The sequence below is a fragment of the Macrobrachium rosenbergii genome, chromosome 3 (assembly GCF_040412425.1).
Source record: "Macrobrachium rosenbergii isolate ZJJX-2024 chromosome 3, ASM4041242v1, whole genome shotgun sequence".
In the NCBI taxonomy this organism is placed as follows: domain Eukaryota; kingdom Metazoa; phylum Arthropoda; class Malacostraca; order Decapoda; family Palaemonidae; genus Macrobrachium; species Macrobrachium rosenbergii.
Window position 1 is genome coordinate 16227600 of NC_089743.1, and position 23598 is coordinate 16251197.

The 23598-nt window shown below is 38.3% G+C and overlaps 2 protein-coding genes across 15 annotated transcripts in view; one reads left to right on the forward strand and one right to left on the reverse strand.

Moving 5' to 3' along the window:
- LOC136852772 (anoctamin-8-like) overlaps nt 1-23598 on the reverse strand; it is a 545791-nt gene that overhangs the window by 14295 nt on the left and 507898 nt on the right. For all 14 annotated transcript variants that reach the window (XM_067127741.1, XM_067127678.1, XM_067127712.1 and 11 more), the window contains 7 exons: nt 22730-22882; nt 22407-22542; nt 11149-11204; nt 6212-6286; nt 5259-5447; nt 3553-3735; nt 1204-1401 (listed from right to left, as the gene is read on the reverse strand). In XM_067127741.1, the coding sequence (XP_066983842.1) occupies nt 1204-1401; nt 3553-3735; nt 5259-5447; nt 6212-6286; nt 11149-11204; nt 22407-22542; nt 22730-22882 (990 nt within the window). The remainder of the gene's footprint in view (nt 1-1203; nt 1402-3552; nt 3736-5258; nt 5448-6211; nt 6287-11148; nt 11205-22406; nt 22543-22729; nt 22883-23598) is intronic.
- The window catches only part of Ppox (protoporphyrinogen oxidase), a 600782-nt gene continuing 582464 nt past the window's right edge, over nt 5281-23598 (forward strand). The window contains exon 1 of the mRNA XM_067127759.1: nt 5281-5381. The gene's annotated coding sequence lies outside the window, so the exon portion shown is untranslated. The remainder of the gene's footprint in view (nt 5382-23598) is intronic.

Here is a 23598-nt window from a genome sequence, read left to right on the forward strand (position 1 = left end):
TTGACATTTACTTTAGTTACGCTGGCGCACAACAGGTGATTAACTATATCTGTTTAAACTCGGTTTGGCGACTCGACCACTTAACTCGAATTATGTGAAAAATAGTGCACATTGGAAGCATTTCCCTGGCTAATGCGTGCTGATTTCATGATATCCTATTAATTATACAATTCTGTATTACAGGGTGTAAGCAGTATAGTCCTACTTCCCCTTTAGGTTTTGTGCTTGTCAAATAGTTTCTTTGTAAGGAGAGAATTGTTTTTAGTTGCGCTAAAAAACTGGCTCTAGTAATTTTAGTCTTTAATGTTACATTATTCCCAGCTGATTTTTTTTTGTCCCTTTCCAACTTAAAAACCCTATTAACTTTTCCCATTCCTGGGAATGGAGATAAACTTTGAGTTACTTCTTGAGTTTCTGGTCGTGAGGAGCCGGCTGTTTTAAAAAATCTGATATTTTAATAAAATGCTAATGTAAAAAAATTTTTTTGAGACTAACAATCTCATTGAATTAGTAATTTGCCAAATCAAAATACAGACGTAACAAGCTAATGATTAATGAAATAGAAAATTAGATGAAAGTTTTTGTATAAGATAAAACTATTTTCCATTCTGTTATGTAGCTAACTGAACATACTGGTATGGAAGGTATTAAGGTAAGATGGGTTTTTGGCGTGCAATTGGCTATTAAATGAGAACGGGAATTAGGGTACTAGGAACTAAGAAATTTTAATTTAAAAAATTGAACTGGAGTTTAGTTGGAGTCCATTTAAGAATATATTCATAATTTTTGACAAATAATAATAAGTAGAGATGTTTCAAGTTCATTTTGTCATTTCACTCGTACTCCCAGTAAAAATGGACATGGAGCGTGAGTTATATAATGAACTTATTTTGGTAACTGACGATGACCCTTAATAACAGGGTCTGTTGAGCAGGGTGAGTAATAGATCACTAGGTAAGTAAATTAACTAATTGTACAAGAGAGCAGAAGTTTCTTAGTTAATTTATTTTTATTATTATTTGTGCACTGAAAATTCTTAGTGCACCAGAAATAGGTTGTACCTTCGTCTGAGAAGTGATTAATGAAACCAGAGAAAACAGATTTAAAAGGAATATCCTAAGATCAAAACATCGAACTTACAAAACACAAAAACTGTTTCCATACTGTCATGAAATAAATTTTGAGTGCATCCATTGCATTTACCTGCCAGACGCCAATGCTTTGGGCACGGTGGCCGAAAGGCCTCTGGAAGACGCAGCACAATTTGAAGGCATCTGAGCGGATTTCAATGAGGTTATTGAGGAAAGCACACATGGCGGCCAAAGGGAAGGCTGAGGAGAAGAGCGTCACGTAACCAAACTGAATGAACATCTCCAGGTAGTCCTCGAATGTCCCGTCATACTGGAAGTTAAAAGGAGATTATTGAGTGAGACCGTTACTCTCTTTCGTACCGACACTTTTCTTTCTTTTCCCACTGGTCCAAACTAGTCGCTGGGTTTTGTTTGCACGTCCCGTTTGGCTTCAGTTTAGGAAGAATTTGTCAATGAGTAAGTATGAATTGTTGCATTACAAATGCTGGTCTTTGTCGATCTCGCGAAAGTAAGGAACTTGGACAACAATATTTACATTTTTAATGCTCAAAAATGGCTTAATGCCTTAACTTATTTTCACTTTATTCTTTTAGGCCAGACAACATTTTTTATTCAGTTATTTATATATTTATGAATATGAATGATATGTAAGACAAGATCTTTATATCACGATTTAAACGAACGAGGCAAGCTTTCTTTTTAAGGTCATAGTAAATAGTTTATGCAGTTTGCTGATCATCCAGTAATACCTGGAGAAAACTTACATGGTGTTAATATATCACTGTATGAACTGTATATTCTTACACCAGTACTGAAACACTTTATATATATATATATATATATATATATATATATATATATATATATAATATATATATATATATATATATATATATATATATATATATATATATATATATATATATATATATATATATATATGAAAAAAAGCTCATAGGTCACAGATATTTTATGAATAATTACAATACACAGTAGATGTTTGATTAATAAGTGTGGCTAAAGGCATTGGGAAGATCCTTGAGAGAATGTTTAGCTGGTGTCTGGCGCCTTTCCTAATTAGTAAAACTGTATATGTGTTAAATACATCAGGTATTCTTGAGATGTGAGAACATCCGTGCCTCGCAACAAGACTTTGTGAGTTTGTTCGCTGGAAATGTCCAGGTTCCAGAAACTGTGTTTGTAGGTGCGTTTTGTGATTATTAGAGGTCTTCGGTGAAGACTCTGCAGTTCGAGACCTGTTGATTAAGAATTGTAAATATTGCTGTTTGGAGGTAGGGAAACATTTTAGATTTCCCAAACTGTAGATTGTTCTTTTCATTTAACATATATCTCACTTGAATTTGACCGTTTTTACATTGTGTGTACTTTATAAGTAACTTGGGAGGAATTCCCATACCTTTATTTTTATGCATTTGTTTAACAAGGGTTTTATTTGACTTCTTCGGATGTTTCGCTGAGAAAGAGGTTAAAGATGCACTCATTGGGAATGTACTGGACTTTGACTTATTTTGACCTATTGTGGAGTAGCTAGTTAGAAAGAATAATTAGTTGAATATGATGGACTTTAATATGTTTGATCGGTTGGTGAACATTATTATTCCATTTTATTTCATCTCTTGTTTCTTGCAATCCAGTTATGTTAGACTTTTAACAAACAAATTATTTTGGGTAACGTTTGTTTCACTGTACACCTGAGAGAGAGAGAGAGAGAGAGAGAGAATGTGTGTGTGTATGTACTGATGTACGTTACCCGTAGCCTTTTTGATGCGATCACTATCAAGCTACCTATAGATGGGACTTCTCGACTTTTTTTGCAAAAGGTAACATATATATATGTGTGTGTATATATATATTTAAGAATGAATTTTATCACATCACTGTTCTTCATATACAAGCATTAAGCTACAAACGTCCATTAATATGCAATTCGCTCTACCTCGGAAATAATATATTTTCATATATGTTACCCGAAGGGGCATTTTTTGTTGATAATAAGTTCGTCATCTCGTGGGCTCGAACCACGGAAGACAAGAACTCAGGACTACAGTGACGCGCATTAAACCTCACGGCCAACAAATGCGGGTCACTGCAGTCCTGAGTTCTTGTCTTATGTGGTTCGAGCCCACGAAACGACAAACTTATTATCAACTAAAAAAATTCCCATTTGGGTAACATGTATAAAAATATATTATTTCCGAGGCAGAGCGAATTGGATATTAAAGGACGTTTGTAGCTTAATGCTTATATATATATATATATATATATATATATATATATATATATATATATATATATATATATATATATATATGTATATGTATATATATATATATATATATATATATATATATATATCACGTATAATTATCCTAAGAGAAAATGAGGGCGTGTTTGTTGATGAAATATATCTATCCTTCGCAATTCTCGATCGAACCCTCACCCGCGACATGTTGCATTCGACTTCGGCTTGACTGACGATTCTATTTTTGCTGGACCCTCTCGGGAGATAGGTTTCGGCAGTGACACCTTGTCCCTCGGCTGCTGACGGGGAGGCTTCTTCAGTAGATACGTCCTCCTTTGTGCCAGTGGGGGATTCGTCTTTATCATCATCTTCCTCCTGTATCTGAAATAAAACAAGGCGGAATAAAAAAAATCGGCCAATTTCAGTGAATCGATTTTAAGATAATTCATAGGCAATCAAGAGGGTAATTACTTTTCCTCTGGATACTAGATCAGTAAGCCTAATTAGGATTTGGGTTTGTTATATAGTCAATTGAAATTCAGTTTTCAAACTGATTAATAGTCAGAATGATAATTTAGTACTAATTGAATAGAGACAAAATCGGCGGCTTAGGAGATCCGCCTGTGCGCCAAAAAATTGAAATGAAACGACTGACGAAATGAATTTGTTCATGAAATGACTAACGAAATGAATTTGTTGACGATTTGTCACCGATTATCAGGAGGGAATTGGATTTTCAGGAAATATTATTATCATGATCGCGTTATTTTAATTAATACTAGTGATGGTATTCATTTCTGGTTTTAGTTTCGCATATATATTTGATGATTAATTTGAAATTCCATTGTCTGTAGTTTGCTTAAATTAATTTTACCTCAAAGAATTTTATACAGAGAACAAGGATATTATGCATTTGGATCCTGGAGTAAACCACTTGAAATCCTATGCATGTAAAATGTAAAATTATCAGACCAGGTGTATGAAGATCAAGCCGAGTTTGATTCTGGTTGTAGGTAACAGCTATTTTGCAATTATCTAAAAAAAAACTTGGAGTCTTAATGATAAGTATAATTCGTTATTTGAGCTTTGCATGCAGCCGTCTTTTGATTTATTAATAAATATCATCTACAGGGTTATAATTTTCCTTTTTAATCTTGTTTTTTCAGCAGCCAATTACTTATTTACGATTTTCTTAATAATCTTCTTCTTCTTCTTTTAACGTGCTTTTTTCCCATTTTTGTATGGGGTAAGCACGATGCCTTCTTTTGAAGGATATTACGACTAATTTCTTGTCTTTGCTTAGTTTTATTTACACCAAAGTGCATTCAAATCTGTGAAGGCTTGTTCGACAAGCTAATGGTCTTTTTTGTGTGTTCCACAAGGGTTGAACATATTGGTGACAATCATATTAAAGCTTTGCGTCTGGATTTTGATGATGAAGACCATAACTGGCACAGCACTGAGATCCCTTACTTTATCCATGCCAGCCCCTGTGGCCACATAACTTCAACTACCGGTTGGGTTAGTTGGGGGATGTATTCTATAATGCTCGTCGTAATGGATCTGCATGGCGTCATTACAATTTGTCAGAATTTGTTGATGGAGTTATTACTAATAAAGAGAAATGGGTGAATACATAACCTCCATCCAACTTTTGACGAGATATTAAAAGTAGAGTTAGTGGAACAAAATCCACTAATATATTTTTTAATACAAAACAGATGTCTGTGTTGAAACTGTAGGGATCCCATCGTCAGCTGAGTTGGCTTTCGAAAGCTCCCCTGCTGCATAATTCTCAGTCCAGGCATTTGTATTGCATTACGGATTTCATTTCTCAATTGAAATTTCACGTTATTGAGAATAATCTTTGAATAACCAATAATAGTAACAAACACTTCACTTACCTGTGAATCTCCGGCAGGTTGAGGCGGATTCTCCTGAGGCCAGTCCTGCTGTTTTTCCTCCGATGGAGATAAGGCGCCGTAAAGGTCGAAGCTCAGCTTCGCTAACTTGAACTGTTCGAGCAGGTAAGGAATGCACGACTCTTTGATGTTCCCCACCACCTGACGGGTGAGTAGTAGCGCCGCCAGTTGCTGTCAGGAAGAGGTCAACATTTTGGTGGTCATTAGTGGGAGAGAATCTGTTGAGGGTTTGTTGGCGACTGTTAGCGAGAGAACTTTTTCTGATGTTTGTTTATGTCTGCCAGTGAAAACAGTTTCGTATTGTTTTGGTGATTAACAGTGATAGGAGTCAGGTGGAGATTTGTTTCCTATATTATCATTCGAGTATTTTGTTTCTGCTTCCCTAGATTAATTGTTGTAGTTTATTGTAGTATTCATCTGTGAAAGGATTGCGTCAGACGGTTCCATCAGTTTCTTTCAGTGAAAGAATTGGCCGAAGGTTTAATTCTTTGCGAGATAAAAATTTCCAAAGAATGGGTATGTATATGAAGTAGAATAAATTTAAAATTATTTATGAATTGAAATGGGCTTTGTTGAGGAATTGTTAAGTTTGTCAGTAAATCGATTCTGGAAGATGAGAGTAGTTTCTCAGTAATATATGCTTAATGTCCGGGCTTTATGCATGTAACATGCAACTTTTCTTCCAATATTAAGAAATATTTATATCTTCCTCTCCTTACCTGCTTTCTTTCCTTCAGTCTCCCTACCACTATTTATTTCATCGCTTATCCATTTTCTGCGCCTTTTTCCATTCCCTAATCATTTCTTTCGTCTGTCTTTAACTTACTTTCTCTTCAAACTCTCCCTCCTTTCCCTTCCCCTTTTCAGTCAGCAATTTCTTCACCGCGCCCCACCTTTTCCCTCCAAACTCTTCTCTCCATATTCCATTTTCTTACCTCTTTTAGGCGCTCCATGTCTTGGAGGTAGAAGGCGATGTAGAACAATGACAAAAAGGAGTTGACGAAACGAAACTGGAAAGTAAGAGTTAGACATTAAATTATAATTGGAATTTATTTTTTACACCTCGTGTTATTCTGCCATACAAGTAATATTGTAAATGCTACATAAAACTGAGAAAAAACAAAAAATTCTTTATTTTTGTATAATGTGTATACTGTCATTCTATTCAGAATTTTAGGAAACATGAGTGTGAAGGTAACCTGAGTGAAGTAGGGAAGAAGATATATATATATATATATATATATATATATATATATATATATATATATATATATATATATATATATATATATATATATATATATATATACATATACATATACATATACATACTTTCCTGTTCCACTCCATTTCAGAATCACCGTAATCAACTGATTACCAGGTACACAATACATAAATTACTACGCAGGTCAACATGGACATAATGGGTTATACCATATATATATATATATATATATATATATATATATATATATATATATATATATATATATATATATATATATATATATATATATATATATATATATATATATATATATATATATATATATATATATATATATATATATATATATATATATATATATATATATAAATATTGGTATACAGTACTTATACATACAATGATTATAAATGTGTGTTTTACATATATATATATATATATATATATATATATATATATATATATATATATATATATATATATATATATATATATATTCGTACAGACTGTATTTGTTGACCCTAAATTGTATAGTTAGGTTCGAGTGTGACAGATACTAAGTTGTGATAATAATTGTTAACGGCAAGAAAAGGAAGGTGCGTTTGAAGATGTAAGGTTATATAAATACAAAGGTTTCTGCAGAAAAAAAAAGGAGAGGGCATTGTTGGTTGGTGTGGAGTTCTTGGAGCAAATAAGAACGAAGAATCTCGGTGAAATGTCTTCGAAAAAGAGATTAGTTTTTGAAAGTACATTACACGATTTGCAGAGAAGAATATCCAAAAGTATGCTTGGTAAAAACAAAACTTTGGTACATTATGTGTCAGTACGAAGTAGGTACAGAGGCCAGATAATAAATACATTAATGAGAATAGTCTGGCTAGAGGTATGACTGATAATTACCAGACTGAAGCAAAGTGAAAATAAATGTAATATGAAAAAAGGACGTAGAAAATGCTTATGATTCAATTGGCGGAGACGCATTCTTATGATGTTTGGTGTTGAGGGTTATTAGGTAAGTTGTTAAGAGTAATTGATATAGAGGTGAAGAGGTTTTCAGAATATTTAGATAGGGAGGTGACTGATTTTGTATAAAAGTGGGTGTGACGCAAGAATGGCTTCTATGTAATTTGATATTTATTAGCTTTTTTATGGAGTGACGCATAAGTCGGTGAAAGGACATAAGTTGTAGGTAGAAAGTTTAGGGAAAAAAGATAGGTAGTGAGTGAAGTGTTAAAAGAGTTTGGAATTTTAATGTAAGGGAGAAAATTGCTAAAAGTTAATTTGAACACAGGTAAGGTTATGAATGTATAAAAACCATGAAAATGGAACAGTCAATGTAAAAATGGATAGTGGAAGAATGTAACTTGATTTAATTTGCATTAAGGAATATATATAATGGATGATGGTAGAGCAAGATGAAGTCATGCACAATATTTGGAATGGAAGAGGAGTGCCTGGGGAAGCCAGAGTTGAAATGGATTAATGAGCCAGCTCTCCCTTATGGAAATGAAGTGTAATTGTTGAATACGAATGGAAGAGTCAGAGTGAAGACTTGATTTAATTTGCATTAAGGAATATATATAATGGATGATGGTAAAGCAAGATGAAGTCATGCACAATATTTGGAATGGAAGAGGAGTGCCTGGGGAAGCCAGAGTTGAAATGGATTAATGAGCCAGCTCTCCCTTATGGAAATGAAGTGTAATTGTTGAATACGAATGGAAGAGTCAGAGTGAAGACTTGATTTAATTTGCATTAAGGAATATATATAATGGATGATGGTAAAGCAAGATGAAGTCATGCACAATATTTGGAATGGAAGAGGAGTGCCTGGGGAAGCCAGAGTTGAAATGGATTAATGAGCCAGCTCTCCCTTATGGAAATGAAGTGTAATTGTTGAATACGAATGGAAGAGTCAGAGTGAAGATGTTGATATGAATTGTTAACTTGGTATATGGGAGATCAGAAGGACTGAAAGGGTGAGGAATGTGGAGGTTCATAGAGGACAGCTGTAAAAAGGGTAGGGTGGGTGAAAAAATGGGTCACAGAGTTTTTACATGGTTTGGCCATGTGGGGAGAATTGAGGATGATAGGTTTGGAAACCATAAAATTACGATGGAAGAATGTGAGTTCCAGAACGCCACCCTCGTAATTGCACACAAGCTCATACAGACCTCTGAGTGGACTGCTTTCACATGTTAGAAATGAAATTTTGTTTTGTTACGAATATATAAAGAAATCACTCTGCCCAATAAATTAGTTGTTCATGATAATTATATGTGACAAATAGTTCAAATTGTGTGATTCTGACAAAACCTGTATGGACTTATCTTAAATGTCTGCTGAAATACAATTGTGTGTGGAGTATGTAGAGTTGCTTAAGTTGCTATGAAATCTTTTCGAGTTCAGTACTATTATTTTTAGCATTATTATTTTACATTAGTTAGTATTAAAATGTTATATAATGTCTTATCATCGATGATTTCTAGATTCGATTTTCATATTGCAAAAAAAATTAAAAATTACAAGGACCAGTTGCTTGAAGTTAAAATGCACTAATATTTATTAGGTAATCAGTAAATTTTATGGTTTTCTGATGTTCTGGTGTATTAGGCAAATCCCTCCTTTTGCGGGTATTCATTAAAATTTTCAGCTTTTTGTTTTTGGTACAAAATTTTGAGTCTATTGTTAAAACTCACTCTCTATGATAGGGATGAGTAACATCAGTTTAACAGAGCACATCATTTAAAAAATACAGAACATAAGTTTTACTTTTTCACCCAAGGAAACGCCAAAGTTTGTATTAGAATAATGAACCTTACATTATGCTGACGTTCGTTGTGATGTTTAGATAGAATAGCGTCCCAATCTTTGGTGGCGACTAACGGGCTAAAACCACTATTTTTCAAAATTAGCATCACACTGCGGACAGAATATGCTTATGAGCGTTTTTAATTTTCTGACATATCTATAAAATTTTCCGTAAAATCATGAAAAACACGATTGCTTAAGTTTCGATAGATTATTTCTTCTAGAATGGCCTTGAATTTTGTACACACGAAACGTGTAAATTGCTCACAGAGGATAGATTATTGTTTTGAGTCCTGTTAAATTGAGGTTAATGTTGATGCATCGAAAATATTTATCAAACTCAAGAGAATAGATTGTGGTGCTGAAAATTATTCAGAAGCGGGAATACCAATGAAGACAACATTATTTACATGTCACAGGCAGAATATAACAAGTATACTCGTATGTTTGAGAACTAAGTATGCTGAAAACAGGAAGATAATCCCACTACCGGATCCAAGGGGGGTCACCTGGGCACGAGCCCCGCCCCCCCCATGAAAAATAATCACAGTAATAATATTGAAGATTTAGATAATAAAAACATAAACGAGAAATATAAAAATGGGAAAAAATAAAAAAAAAATTATTATAGAAATAATAATAAAATTCTGAGAAAAATATAATAGTTATAGCAGCAACAATAATAATAACAATAATCTTAATGATAATAATAATGGATTCGGTATATTCTGATAAAACAGGCGATTGCTATGCATTTTATAATTTCTACTTAAATACTGAATGATGTGCTGAAGAAAATATATTATACTTTGATAAGACCTACGTGATTATTATCGCACAGCAATTTTCTATACATTTGTTGATTTTGTACTTAATCTGTTGGGGAACCGCTGTACTAACTACCATTTCATTACAAACTAATTATGTGCATTAGTCCCTAGCAGTTTTAACCGTTGTTCTTATAATGAGCTGATCCCAGCTTTAGAAATGTATAAAGATTATATAATATCTCAGGGATCTACAGATCATATAGATGATTGTGCATCTGAATATAATATATGGAAATCCCGATAAAAGGCTGAACCAAAAGAGTCTATTCCCAAGACAGTACCAGAAGCATATGTGCAATGCTCAGAAAATTACCCCATAACGAAATGACTTTTACAGATATATGGAACACTACCTATATCCTCTGCTACTGCAGAGCGAAGTTCTTCGACCCTTAATTACATAAAATCATACAGGCGAGCTACAGTGGGATCAGAGAGACTGAATGGTCTCGCTAAATTGTGCATTCATAGTGAAATGACGGATGACACAGAACCCGTTATTAAGAGTGTAATTTATTTATTTTCGAAGAGGCCTCACGTAAAATAGATTTTATTTTGTAACGTACTATCTGGTGTTATGAAGATGATTAAAAGGAAAATTCTAATTATTATTTTTTGCCTTTGTATATCATTCTAATTTCCAATCAAAGAAATTCCAAAATTTTATGGATTCCAAAACTTCGCCTATTTTTAAATTACTCCATTTTTCTGTAATCATTGATGGTACAGAAATACCCTAACAAACAGGGTCCACAAAAATTCTATGTATAAAAAACATATGCTTGAAAATATTATATCAACCATATATAACTAACTAACAAGAAGGAATAAGACAGCATCTCCATGTGTATGTATAATATGAAAATTGGTGTCCCCCTCCCCATGAAATATTTCTGGATCCGCTAGTGGATAATCCTAAAGGATATAAAACATGAAGAGAGTGGGAAGGATTGGCTTTGGATATTACTGATGCAGAAGAAAATGGATGACTTAAGTTTCGCCTTACCACTGCCAACTTCGTTATTAAGTGATTCTGGTATGCATCCTCGACTCGGTAATTTTCTGTAAAAATAAAAAAAGACATGTCAAGATTAATATCTGTATCTCTCACTCTCGTGGACACATGCATGCACTATATAATGAAATAAATTTGACAGATGAAGGTAGTAATTTATGTGGTACTTTAACTACTTTAACCTGTTATAATCTGCTAATCCATTTCTCAAAGAGAAGTGTGGTTTCATGGTTTCCATGGTAGCTTTCACTTTTATGAAAGTGTAAAGTCATAAATTTTTTTGTGGAAGTATATTATATATATATATATATATATATATATATATATATATATATATATATATATATATATATATATATATATATATATATATTAGAAACAGAATCCTATGAAAAAGAATTGTTTGAACAGATTTAAAAATCGAAATTGAATTTATCTGTGCCACAAAGTGGTCTGATAATGTTGCTGTGTATATTATGTATATTTACTGAACGTACATCGCTGTAGTCTTATGACGACTTTTCAGGTAGATTATCACAGTATTCATACGCTATAGTATTCATGACATTTGTTCTAAATTGCTTCATGCACAACCAAATAAAGCCACTACATAAAGAAATAAAATTTTAAAATGAAGAAAAATTTATTTAGCCTAGACCGTTTCCGATAACCAGCGTGAATCTAGGCCGAATTCATCAATTCATGTGCGAGAGGGGTAGCGAAATGCAAGTCCTTTCTTCCTAAAGTAACTAAAGTTGGAATTTGCTGCACAGTCATATTTGTTCAAACATTTTATCATTTCACTAACTTTACAGTGTGTAAGAATGTAATCTAAAATTGCTAAACTGAAGCTCACTTAAGCTAACCTATTATATCCAGTCCCCACTTACCCTAACCTAACTTCATATAAGTTAGCCTAAGCTGCTCTTAAACTTAATTTGTTCTTATGGGAATGCAGACCTACTCACTCATAAATGGTGTTACTTGTGCAAGGTGCACTTCGGATGCTTTGATTCAAAGCAAGAGCTTATCACCTAGGTCTATGGTCTGACTGACCTTTGTGAGGTCTACCCCTTCCACTGTGATCTTAGCTGTCAATATGTCTGGTTGTTTTTGACTCTATCCCGTTTTCGTTGCCAAGTTTTCCTCTGTGCACACCATGAGTGCAAGATTTTTTTAGTTATGAATATTGCCTTGCTGATTGTGATTATTTCCCTTCCCAGTAGCCATATTGTACACTTGTTGTGCAATGTAGTGCATTTTTTGGGGGGCAAGAGCTCTTCACAGCATTCTTCTTTGTCTGCGGTGTGGGCCACATTGGTCATCTCTTTGTCTCATGGTGTTGAGCATTCGGTGCCAGCCCCCTGTGTAAAAAATGTTGTCTACCTTAGAGAAATGTAAGCATGACTTCAGGTGTTATATAGCCAAGGACAAACGGTGCAGCAAGTTTATGTCCCCTTGAGTAGTCACTCTGCATTCTGTTTGCTTTTCGTGCAGGGGAAAAGAGTACATGAAAAATGATTGATGTGATGAGTGCATCGATTGGGAAGATTTGCAGTGGACACTACGAAAAGAGGAGATGAAAGAAGACTACATCCTTTAGGGAAGCTTCCACGAGCCCTTCGACACTGCCCCCTTTGGGTCCAGCCTCCGCTAGACCTCCCCCTCCTGCAACACCTCCTGCATCTGCTCTCTCCTGTCCTCACTCTCCCCATCAGTAGTGGCTCAGCCTCTGCCAAGGAAGACAATTCAGCATGTGCTGAAGTATTTGGCTACCCAGGATCATTTAGGGCATCCACCATCATCTGAAGATTCACAATTTCCCATCCGAGTCCTGGGAACTGGAACTTACCTCTGCCAGAAGGCTTGTTCCCATCCTGGTAGCATCATAGATGGCAAAACAAGGTGAGGCAATGTCCATTAAGAAGAGGATGAGATCTGATTCTGCGACCTCCCTCTCCCTACCCTCCAAGTATCAGTGTTTGGAGTAAGGTTGGTCTGTAGCAGCTTTGAGTCAGGGCAAGCGGAGAGATCTCTTTTGGCTGTCTCATCTGTCATCTCCCCCAGTCTTCCACCAGCAGTGTAGTGACAGATCTATGTCAAGGCTAAGCAGTATAATAGGCTGGAGTCTTAGGGACAGGAGTGTACTGCAAAACAGTGTTTCACCGAGGAGGAGGTACTGTTCTCCAGGGGGTACAGAAAGTGAATGGAGGAGGTCCCTTTAGGATTTCTCTGCAGTGATTGCAAGTGTTGCCATGCCAAAACAAGGTCATTGAACAGTGCTTCTCTCCCCTGCTTGGAGAGGTGAGAAGGGAGTGTCTTAACTACTGTCAATGAAGTTGTCGCCCCACTCTGCCTCCCGCTGCTCCAAGTGCCGTGACTCGCCTTCCAGTTCCAAATGAAATAAGAAAAGGTCCTCTCCATCTCCAGTCTTACCAGAGTTTCACCCTGCAGATTGCTGCAGAGTTAGGTTGGAGGCCAGGTGGAACAGCAACCCCTGAAAACAGATGTCCTCCTCCAGTAGAGACACCCCTTCATCAGCTGCTTCTGATGACGTGAGGAGAGACTGGGATAGGAGCCCAGCAGGCTGTGACGAACAGGATGCCTTGGCCCATCTAGATGTCCAGAAGAAGAATGGGTTTCTGGACTCAGTGGTTCACATTTGCCGCCACCTACAGTAGGTCTCTCTGACCCACCTGGAGCAGTTGCTGAAGATTCTGAGTGGTGATCTTGATATGAGCAGATGGCAAGAGATGGTGCCAAAGGTCAAGCAGTCATTCTTCCTCCCTCTGTTGCCCTTTGTTCAAGTCCTGATAGATGTGATAGATAACTTGGTGACAGGACCTGAGAACTCCCTGGCTTTTCAGGTTGGAGAAGTTGCTTCCCCTCCCCTTTCTTCATCAAGCCAAATATTATATGCCAGACAAATCCACCACCACCCAAAGAAACAATGATCCATCCATTTGCAGGTTGGGGAATAATATTCTGCTCAAAATTTCAAGCAGCAGCAGGTGAAATTCAGCAGTGCAGTGGCCTCCAGCATAGTGCTGGGACCAACTAGAACCATCAGAGCCATCTCGTGTTTTGAGAGATACCAAGCAGCATGGTTGGCTGAAATTAGAACACAGTCTTGCTGAAGAGATGGCTTGCCCTCAGGATGTACTTAGGTTGGTCCATTGGGGAAGGCGCTCTCCTATGCTAGGTGGGACACATTTGGGCAAACCTCCTCCTCCAATGTTGGTAAGCCTTCTTCTCCATTGGGCAGAGAAACATTACACTGGAGAGTTGCCTATCTCTGCAGAACAGCCTGCTTTAGGACTGTTTGGCCTGCTTCCCAAGGGAAAGACTGCAGAAGGTCTTGGAGGTCAAGAGAGAGGAGTTGAGAGAGATCGGCCTCCTTTCAAGTTTCTCACCAGCCAAGACAGAGCATGGGTAGAGCCACCCCGCTGGAAAGGCAGAGAAATTCCAGCAGAAGGCATTCCTCCTTGAGACCCAGGTATAGACAACAAGCCTTTAGCAGTGGCCCTAGCAGAAGTACGGATGTAGCTTTGTAGACCATTTTTCTTCCCAGCCAGCCCATAGACAGAAAAACAGACAAGGGGAAGGAGCAGAGGAATGGATGGAACAGTGCTACATCAGAAGTATAGGCTGCCCTTTGGACCCACAAATGCTGTTGGCTATCCAACCCATCCTGTTACCATCCTACAGGCCGGACTTACCAAAGGAGAGAACCCTACAGAGAGAAAGGGAAGCAATGCTCCATAAGGGGCAGTGGAAGTCGCGCTGGACAACTCCCTTGGATTTAACAGTCGTCTCCTCTTGGTAGAGAGCGTCCATGGGCGGGGGCCATTGATGGACCTGTAGCCCCTGAACAAGTTCTTGAAACAGGCGCCCTTTTTCATTGAGACATTCATGTCAGTTCTGGTGCCCATGAGAGAGGGGGACTTCATGATCTCAGTGGACCTGTAGCATTCCTACCTGCACATCCCCATTCACCCCAGCCCCAGTAAGTACTTTAGATTTGTTGCCAAGGGCATAACGTACCAGTTCAGGGTTCTCTGCTTCAGCTTGGCATCAGAACCTCACCTCTTCACAAGAGTCTTCCAATTGGTCTCCTCCTGGTCACATACCAAAGGCATCCCTCTGCAAAGATATCTGGATGATTGGCTCACCCTCACTGGGTCAAGAGATGAAGTGAAGAAAGCAAGGGACATGGTCTTGAACATATGCTGGATGTTGGGTGGTGTAGTGAATCTCCCTAAGTCTGTGTAGGAACTGACAGCCCACATCGAGTACCTGGGAATGGCACTCGATACTGAGTTGGTAAGAGTCTTCCCGTCAATGAAGAAAGTAGCAAGCCTGATGGATATCTCCCTTGACTTCTCTCAGACAGCACCACCAGCCAAGAAGTGGCAGATCCTAGTGGGCCACTTGGTCTCCCTCATGAAATTGGTTTTGAGGGGCAGAGCACACCTCCAGTCCCTTCACTGGCATATGGAGGTTTGGCACTGACTGGAGAAGGACCTGTCGCAACCTGTACCAGTGATGGAGAAGGTAAAGGAGGATCTAGTCTGGTGAGGGACCTGGCTAACTTGATGTTGGGAGTCCCACTCAGCAAGATGCCACCAGAGATGTTGGTATTCTCCAAAACCATCCTGAAAAGGGTGTAGGGCACACCTTAACAGAGAGTGCACTTCGGGGATGTGGAGCCCCAAGGAGAGAGTACAGGACGTTAATGTCTTGGAGACGAGAGCAATGTGGCTGGTGATCTAACACTTCAAACACCACCTCCGGAGCCTGTTGTCATGATGAGTGACAACATGGCGGTGGTAGCCCACACCAACAAACAAGGCAGGACAGTCTCTCCCACCCTCTGTGAGATGGCAGTAGTGCTGCACGAGTCGATGGTCCCCCAAGACCCCGAACTAATGGCCAGGTACATACTGGGATAAAGAAACTTAGTGGCTGACCTACTAAGCATAAAGAACCTGATCGTTGGGATTAAACGGTCCCTTAACCAAAGAATAGTAAACATCATTCTAGATCTGTGGAAGGGTACCACAATCTATCTTTCCATTTTAGCTGCCAATGCAAAGTTGTCTCTGTACTGTTTCCTAATACCAGACCAGGAGGCAGCAATGCAGGGTGCCTTCCAACATCTGTGGGGCAACAAGGATGTACATGCCTTCCTGTTGTTCAGCCAACTGAGAAGGGTACTAAACTGGCCCTGCCAGTCCCAAGGTCTATGGATGACCCTTATGACTACCCTGTGGCTACAGGCCAGGTGGTATACTGACTTGCTGCACCTGCTGTTGAACGTTCAAAGAGAGTTGCCCCAACCCCCAAATCTTCTGGTGCAGGAGCACAATAGAAGGTGCCATTGGAATCTACTTCTCAAATGTTGGGAAGCCTTCTTCTCCATTGGGGCAGAGAAAAATTTTGCTGGAGAGTTGCCTATCTCTGCAGAACAGCCCTCTTTGGGACTGTTTGGCCCACTTCCCCAAAGAAAAAAGTATACCTTAGTTTAACCAGACCACTGAGCTGATTAACAGCTCTCCTAGGGCAGGCCCAAAAGATTAGACTTATTTTATGTGGCTAAGAACCAATTGGTTACCTAGCAACGGGACCTACAGCTTATTGTGGAATCCGAACCACATTATAGCGAGAAATGAATTTCCATCACCAGAAATAAATTCCTCTAAATCTTCATTGGCTGGCTGGAGACTCGAACTCGGGCCTAGCAGAGTGCTAGCTGACAACTCTACCGACTCATCCAACGAGGAACTACTTCCCCAAAGAAAGATAGACTACAGGAGGCTATAGAGGTCAAGAGAGAGGAGTTGAGAGAGACCCTGATCTCTCAGGCTTCCTCCTTGCAAGTTTCTCATCAGCCAAGACATAGCACTGGTAGAGCCACACTGTTGGGAAGGCAGAGAAATTCTAGCAGGAGGCATTCCTTCCCAAGATCCAGGTATAGACAGCATGCCTTTGGCAGTGGCCCTAGCAGAAGTATGGATGCAGCCTTGCAGGCTATAGGTCTTCCCAGCCTGCCTATAGGTGGAGAAACAGACAAAGGAAAAGAGCAGAGGAGTGGATAGTGACAGCGCTACACCAAAGGTAAAGGATACTCTTTGGACTTACAAGAGTGCTGTTGGCTCTCCATCCTGTTACCATCCACAGGCTGGAATCACCGAAGGAGAGAGTCCCCCCAGAGAGAAGGAGAAGCGATGCTCCATAAGAGGGCAGTGGAGGTTGTGTTGGAAAACTCCCTCAGATTCTACAGTCGGCTTCACAGTTAGAGACTAACCAGCAACTCCTCCAAAAGAAGGAATTTTCAAAGGACTCTGCAGTGGCCATTACAGATACCATCAGACCCTCAGGGCGTCTGTGAATGACATTGCAGACTTCCTGGTCCTCCTGAGGTGTGAGAAGACCATGTTGATAATGGCCATCAAGGGATACAGGGCAGCCCTCACCCAGGTCTTCAGGCAGAGGGTCACCAAGCTCTCCAATTCTTGGGACTTGTTAACCATCTTAAGGGGGTTCCATAAGAATTGACCTCCAAGAGAGGTGAGGGCCCCAGAATGGAATGTCACCAAGGACCTTGCCACCTTACCAGGAGCCCCCTTTGAACCCCTCCAGTGGGCCTCAGGCTGGAACCTCGTCCTCAAGACTGTATTCCACCTGGCTCTCGCCTGAGCCAAAAGGATTGGGGAACTGCACTGCCTCTTATATGTTGTTGTTCACAATGAAGGTTGGTCATCTGTGTCCTAAGATTTGGAGTTTTCTCCATCCCCTCCTTGAAGGACTTGTCAGGAAAGAAGAGGAGATGTTGCTTTGTCAGGTGAGAGCCCTTAAAGCAGTATCTGAGGAGGATGGCACCACTGAGTCCCAGGTGCAGGAGGCTCTTTGTTGGAAAAAAGAAGCAGGTATCTAAGAACCCCATCTCCTGGCTGAGGGAGGTCATTACAATGGCCTACAACTCTAACAGGGACACAGCAGAGTCTCTAGGAAGGATAAAAGCTGATGACATCAGGGCCACTGCCCCTTCTTTGGCATACAGGAGGTATCACCCCCCACTACAGGTACTGAAGACAGGAGTATGGAAATGCCAAACCACATTCACGTCCTTCTGCCGGAGAGAATTAGCCCATGAGTTTCCAGACATGCACAACCTGGGCCACATAGTCACAGCCCAGCAGGTTGTCTAAGGTGAAGAGCCCCACCCCTTTCCTACATGAGGGTGGACACACTCCACCAAAGGGGCTCCAGTGTTCCAGCTAAAACTTTGAGAAGGACTGGTGAGTACAGGACATTATGTCAGAAGTTGGGTAGTACGTAGGTCTGTGACCTAAACGTCATAGTTAGTGCCTTCCACAGGTGCCTCATACATGGGACATGCTCATGCTTATCCAGGTTAATAGGGATAGATCGTCCTCCCACTTCAGAGTCAGTCTTCATTTATGAAAGCATAGGTTATATTCCTTTCGGAACAAATAACAAATGCTAAATGTAATTTGTATTTTTCCTAGGATGCAAACCTATGCTTTCATCATAAAAACTATCCTCCACAACTGCCCCTCTGGTAGTCAATCTGTCCCCCGCAAGTTCATTACACTGGCCACAGAGGTTAATTTACACAATGGAAGAGGTAGAACTCATGAGGTTAGGTCAGGCTATAAGGCCTAGGCAATAGACTTTTGTCTTGAGTCCAGACACCGAAGTGTACCTGTCACAAGTAAATCCATTTAAGAAAGCATAGAATTGTCTTAGGAAAAATACAAATTACATTTAAAATTTGTGGTTTTGCTACCCATTTAGAATAAAATATAATATCACTCATAAGCAAGGCCAAAAATGATCACTCTCGTGAAGAATTTTCATTAATATTTGATATCCGAAATAAAGCTGTGTTCACTTTGTGATGAGGGCTAGGCATTGCAAGACTGGGTGAAAAGAATAATTGTTTTTTTGTGTAAAGTTAAAGGTAATATAATTAATTAAAAAAATTATAGGGGATAACATTACATACCATGATGGGAAAGCATTTGAAAGAATTTTGATTGGGGGTGCAAGAAGGAAGATAGAAACATTGATAGGTAAGTAGCAATGTAGATTTAGAAAGAGTGAGTGTTGATTATGTAAAGAGGGGGAATTAAACTTTGAAGAATGGAAAGAAACCAGAAGTTGATGATATTACAAGAGGAATGCTCTAGTATTGTAATGAAAGTATGGTTAACCGGTGACCAGTCAGAAATGTCCGGGTGATGGAAAATTTAAAAAGGATTGAATAAGAGGATAATTGTTCCTCAGTGTAAAGTTAAGGGAGAGAAAAGAGATTGGTGAAATTTTAAGGGGCATGGTATTAATTAGAACAACAAGCAAGGTATAGCAGGATGTTGAGTGAGAAAGTAAGCAGACAACAAACGGATTAATAGGAGAGGAGCAGTGTTGTTAAAAATAAGGAAGAAGTTAAATGGATTAAATGGGGCAATTATTTGAGGAGTTTGGGAGTAAAGAGAAAAGTTAATTGTGGCACAAATGAACATTAAGATTATGGTAGAATTGGTAGAAATATAATGTGGAGATAATTAAGGATTTAGGGAGTACAAGGTAATTTAAATTTTGAAACGATGTTTCTTCAGCTGTGACAACAATTCACCTTTTACTTTTCTTAATTTATTTTCTTAACAAAATCTTAAATCTAAAATTAATGTTTCCATGTTATTTTAAAAAATCCTAGATGACAGCTGCATTGCTAATTCAATGTGCTGTCTTTCTTCATCGCTTACAATTAAATATGTTTTTTTTTAACTTTTATAAATTAAACGATATTCTGATTTAGTTTCACCTAACATTTCGCGTAAATAAAAAAGCATCCGAAATACAGTCTCCATTATTTTTAAAAAATCGTAGAGATTAGTTTTGTTAAGCGAGGAACGCCAGAAAGCATTAAAATCTCTCCTAATTGTCTTTGAGATTTTCGAAAGATATCTTTTTTTTATTTTCAGGATAATCTATTTTTCTTACGTTCCATACAAGAAGGTTGGTAGCACCAATGTCAGGCTTAGCTGCTGCTACAACAGCACAACCTCCATCCTCTGGTTTTAATATTATTTTTGTAATGCCTCATGCATTGTAGTTTGATCTAATTAAAAATATATCAGTTGGTGCCACTCGCCTAGAGACCCTCCAAAATGATCACCTGTATTTTTTCATAACAACTTGTATAAGACATTCATTCCTTTGTAATAATTTCATTCTTTACCAGTGGTCTTTTCATCAACTGATAATTTTTTTTCTCTGTCAGTGGTTCTACATTTGCTTGCCAATGTATTCAGAAGATAAACCTCTACTCATATATGGAACAAGCCTACAGGGGCCACTGATGTGAAATTGAAGCTTTTAAAGATTATGCTAATAATGATGGTAAAATCCTTGATTTGCAGTAGAATTTTTTTTACACATTTCTAAAGTGTACTCTCACATTGCTCGACAGAGGATATTTTATGCCCAAGAACCGGTGAATTATGTTTGCTTGCGGACTTGTTCTTTCTAGATGGTTTCAGTGGGTCATTACACATCTTGCATTTCTTGTTGGTGAGCAGGTGGACAAGGAGGCAGGAGCTGTTGCATTTTCAGTTGTAGTAAATATTTGATCACCTGCAACCACTGGTTGCAGCAAGGTTGTTGGTGAATTCCAGTAGTCTTACGACCGATTTGGTTTCAAGGAGGAATTCGATGTTGTACTGAATTCGTCTTGATGTCCAGTTTGGTCATAAGGAGGTTGCTGGTGGTTGGTAAGTAGTCTGCCATTAGTGGGCAACTGGTCTGCTACCAATTGATGGGCAGTGGGTGATTACCTACTGTTCAGTCACATGTGGCCAACCAGTTTGCAACTGATGGCTGAGTGGTTGAAACAGGTCGAAAGTGGTCACCAACTTGTTTGCGCCTATTTACTCCTTTGACCCAGACCTGCACCTTTCTCCTCAGCATTAAAAACTGGACACACTTGCATCTTTCTCCTTGGAATTTGGAAGTAAATACACTAGTTTTGTACAAGCTATGTATGTGAAATGTAAGTTGTCATTTCTGTTTCTTATGAATTTATTTTTAAATTGTGCTTAAGTCCTTCCTAACATTAACTCCTAATCGTGATGACATTGTAGTCTCACCTGACTCTGTGGCCCTAATCCCATGCCCTCACCATCCATTCCTTGCTAATGCAACTGTGGACGCTTAGTATTTGACTGGTGGGCACCTAGTTGTTTGATGCCTCCAACCAGTGGCAGACTGAAGGAAGACTAGTGGCAAATCACTGGTCATATGACTGGTCACCCACCTCAAAAAATATTCAATGGTCGCCCACTGGTCGTCAGTTTTGGAGGTCTCCTGTGGTCAGAATCTGGTCGTAAGCCTAGTAAGACTGAAGCTTTAGGTATACGAACCGAACATTACGGTCATATGTTTCTGAGAAGTGGCTGGAACAATGGTCTTCCCCTCGTCTTGTCCCTATAGTAATTTATGTTATAAAAGCACTTGAGATAAGGTCTAGCCTTGGTCAAATGCATTTCTCACAAATGGTTTGATATAGATGAAAGTACTTTCTAAACCACCTGTGCATTGTAGAGAGTTGTTGCCTTAGAGTGTACCTACTGTGACAGATTGATGATAGTGTAGAACATTCTGATGCACTGTTGCATATTTGGAAAAATTATACACACACACACACATGTAACAGATTAAGCATATGCAGGACGACATTTGAATGCAGTCGAATAAAGCATGTGTTGATCATATCAGAGCATATTATGGGAGGTAAAATTCATTTGTGAAACTAGGAGTAAATAGGGAACATTAATCTGACAACATTACATGGGTACCGTAGAGCCTATCAACCCAGTTATCATAAGAATTTTATCTGTTACCCCTAGAATGATGATTGACTCATTGAAACAATATTTTTCTGTGATCCTTAATGTAAAGCTTTATTCAATATACTCATGATTCCTTAAAATTGCCCTAAGAATTTAAAGTGGTAAATTTATCAGTAACTCTCAACCTGACTCGTCCATATGACCTTAGAAATAAAACAACGACTCGTGAAGTAACTTAACTTTTATGACTGCTCATTTTTATGTTATTAGAAGTAGCCTATAACCTAACAGCTCATCTGAAAAATTGGCAATTTTTATCGATTATTCAAAAGATCTTATTAATGGTTCCTTATATAACAGCATATTTCTTACCAAGGTCATTTAACCAAACAGCCACCTTGGTATACCCTTCATCGAAGGCAGATATTGTCAAGGCCATGAGGATTTTTGGAGCGTAGGATAGGTAGAAACTGTAGTCGTGAGCGGAGATGAAGGCATCGCAGAGATCCTGTCGGGGGAAGAAGCATTTTTAAGTTCGTTACTTTTAATAGTTATCGCTGAATTGGAGACATTCGTAGTTTCTGTGTGCAAGCAATTTATGAGATAGAATTGGATTGAATTAACGAATTATTTATGGAGTATCAGCAGGGAGACGTATTGTTTTCTGCTCATGTTTTTCATGAAGGCAGGCCCACCTGAAGTTGCAGGATAAGAAGCATGACGATGAAGACCACTAACAGAGAGACACAAATGAGTGGCAGAGTAACGAGATACCGGATCAGGTTTCTCTTCCAAGCTGGGTACTCGGGCTCCAGCCGACCCGTCACGCTAGAAACTTTTAGTTCCCCCTGTGGCAGAAGAAAACGCTTCAGTATGAGTAGCGAAGGCAAAAGAAACAGGAACGAATTAAAGAAGAATGGCTGTGTTTTATGTGAAAATTTTGCATTGCATATGACGTTATTTGTATGACTTAACTTAGCTTGAGATGGGACAGAACAGAACCAGTCACCCAGATCAAATAGAGACAGTCGATAAAAATGGATGAAATTATGTATAAGGGAGAAATTTTGGGAAAACACATTTGTTCTTTTATATACTGTAGTATTCAGGGTCTCTCTTTGTCAAAGCTTCTTAAGTTGTGGTATGACTTCCTTTTATTATGGTGCGATTCTTGTTTTCTTGTTCTTTATTTTTTTTATTTTATTTCATATATTAAATTTAACTGAACTCAGTAATGGTTAACATATTTTTGGTTATATTATTTATCTGTTGACAAATATACAATCTCTCTCTCTCTCTCTCTCTCTCTCTCTCTCTCTCTCTCTCTCTCTCTCTCTCTCTCTCTCTCACACACACACACACACACACACACACACACACACACACACACACACACATTTTTATCTCTTAAAACCATATAATCATTCATAAAGTATGAGTGGTTTCCGCTATTAATCATCTTATGCCTGAAGATGCTTGTATGGATGTCCAGTACTCTTCTGTGGCAACTAACATTATTTGTGAATGATTTAGTTCAGAATTTGTCGAGTATTCAAATTTAAAG